This window comes from Chenopodium quinoa, unplaced genomic scaffold (assembly GCF_001683475.1).
Source record: "Chenopodium quinoa cultivar QQ74 unplaced genomic scaffold, ASM168347v1, whole genome shotgun sequence".
Classification (NCBI taxonomy): Eukaryota; Viridiplantae; Streptophyta; class Magnoliopsida; order Caryophyllales; family Amaranthaceae; genus Chenopodium; species Chenopodium quinoa.
Genome location: NW_018744693.1, coordinates 5,393,492 through 5,395,761, shown reverse-complemented (window position 1 = coordinate 5,395,761; position 2,270 = coordinate 5,393,492). Strand labels below are relative to the sequence as shown.

The 2,270-nt window shown below is 39.1% G+C and overlaps 1 protein-coding gene across 1 annotated transcript; it reads right to left on the bottom strand.

Moving 5' to 3' along the window:
• Nucleotides 1-263: 263 nt before the first annotated feature.
• LOC110702345 lies at nucleotides 264-1,964 on the bottom strand. Its single transcript, XM_021880051.1, has 3 exons — nucleotides 1,071-1,964; nucleotides 689-974; nucleotides 264-640 (listed from the first exon to the last, which is right to left on the bottom strand). Exons 1-3 carry the CDS (start codon nucleotides 1,962-1,964, stop codon nucleotides 264-266), a joined length of 1,557 nt encoding a protein of 518 aa, XP_021735743.1.
• Nucleotides 1,965-2,270: the final 306 nt, after the last annotated feature.

Below are 2,270 nucleotides of genomic sequence, written 5' to 3'. Positions count from 1 at the left end.
TCAATGTGAACATATATCGAATAAGAACATGCAAGGGAAAAAGAAAACTAGGCCCTACTGGCAGAGGAGGTATCATACCTAAGGGCGGACCTGGGACCGCCCTAAAAATAACGTCGCATCATAACCCCAAGACACTAAAAAAAATAAATAAAAATAAAATAAAAGAAAGAAACTAAAAGGAAAATAAAACAAAAAAAAAGGAAATGGGTTGCCTCACATTTAGTGCTTGTTCAAGGTCTTTAGCTCGACCCCTCTTTAGTAGCTCAACCTGGGTCACCACACGGAGAAGATACTCTGTGGTATTTCTCATCAATATATCCACCTCCAAACGACTCCTTCAAATTAGAGTTGATGTGCTTTGTATTCGAATTGACCTTCATGTAATTAAACCCATCATGTGGTGGAATATTGTCCTTTTTGCTCACAGGATTTCTATTAGAAATACACTTATCAACCAAAAGGTTAGTAGCATCGATTCTCAAACAAGTACCACCATCAAAAGTAAAATTATGGTCATTGAAAAGCTTAAACACAACTTGTTTATCCTGAGCTCTAATGGTCACTTGTCCTTTAGGAACATCTATTAAAGCTTGACTTGTAGCAAGAAAAGGGCGACCAAAGATGAGTGGGATCTTATGATCTTATTTCATATCCACTACAACAAAGTCAACAGGAAAAACAAGTTCACCAATCCCAACTAATACATCTTCAACTACACCCTTAGGGAGTCTAACAGTTCTATCAGCCATATGAAGAGATATAGGAGAGGGTTTAAGGTTTTTCAAACCTAATTTGTCATACACTAAAGAAGGCATTAAGTTAACACTAGCACCCATATCACACAAGACCCTATCAAAATATGTTTCGTTTATCATACAAGGGATAGTAAAACTACCAGGATCATGCAATTTAGGTGGTAAGCTATCATGTAAAGGATCAGGACATTTCTCCTTTACTACCAAACTTTCTAATTTCTTATCATTATGATCATGATCTAGAATTTATTTCACAAAATTTGCAAATTGAGGCATTTGAATTACAAGATCGGAAAAAGGAATGGTAGCATATACCTTCTTAAGAGTCTCAGAATATTTCCTAAAATGCTTATCGAGCACGACTTTTGATAACCTTTGCGGGAAAGGCATCGGTTCCTCATAGGCTTGTGGAGCGACATATTTGGGACCTTCATTCTCGCTCATTTCAGTTTTTGACTCCAGATTGCACACTTTCTCCTCTAATCCCCCCGTAGTCAATCCATCTCTTTTCACGAAAATTGCATTGCGTTGTTTCGTTTGGACTTTTGCTTGATCTTGAAGAGTTGATAGATGACTCACTTGTTGTGATAGTTGAGAAAGATGAGTTTCTATCCTCTTATTTTGAGCAAAAAGCAATTGAATCGAGTTTTCAAAATATTCATTTTGCTTTGCTTGTAAATCAAATTGCTTTGATATAAGCTCTTGTTGTTGACATTGGGAGGTAGCAAAAGTCTCCATAATGGATTCAAGATTTGAAGATTGAGGTGGTGGTTGGTGCATGGGATGATGATTGAAAGGTGACCTTGCTTGAAAAGCTGGTGGTGGTGGAGGATTTGCTATAGCTTGAGTGTTCTTGTATGAGAACCCTTGATGATTTCTCCACCCTTCATCAACTGGCCTTTTGGAGGTCGTGGTATAGAAAGCATTAGCTTGCTCAATCGTCATTCCATCATAATTGGGCTGACACTCCCGCGCCGTATGGCCTTGCAATCCACACATCTGACAAGTTTCCATCGAGGGTCGAGGGGACTCAGCTTGGAGTAAATTGACCTTATGAGTTAGTGCCTGCACAGAACTAGTAAACATGGTTAGAGCATCAACATCATGTTTATTACTTGTGTTGATAACATTTATTCCCCTTGGATGGTAATTATCATTAGCCGCCATCTTCTCAATCAAATCCTTCGCATCGGTTGGATTCTTCGTCATGATAGAACCCCTCCAGACGCAGCATCAATGTATATGCGAAACTCATGGGTTAAACCATTATAGAATGTTTGGATCAACATCCATTCTGGAATACCATGGTGAGGGCATTGTCTCTGCAATCGCTTAAACCTTCTCCATGCCTCATATAAGGATTCGTCATTAGATTGATGGAAGGTAGATAGCTCGTTCCTTAATTTCGCGGTTTTCTCTTGCCCCAAGAATTTGACTAAGAAGGCCTTAGCAAGCTTGTCCCACGTATCAAAGGAACCAATACCTTCATCTCGTAGTCGTTCCCTTGCCCTATCC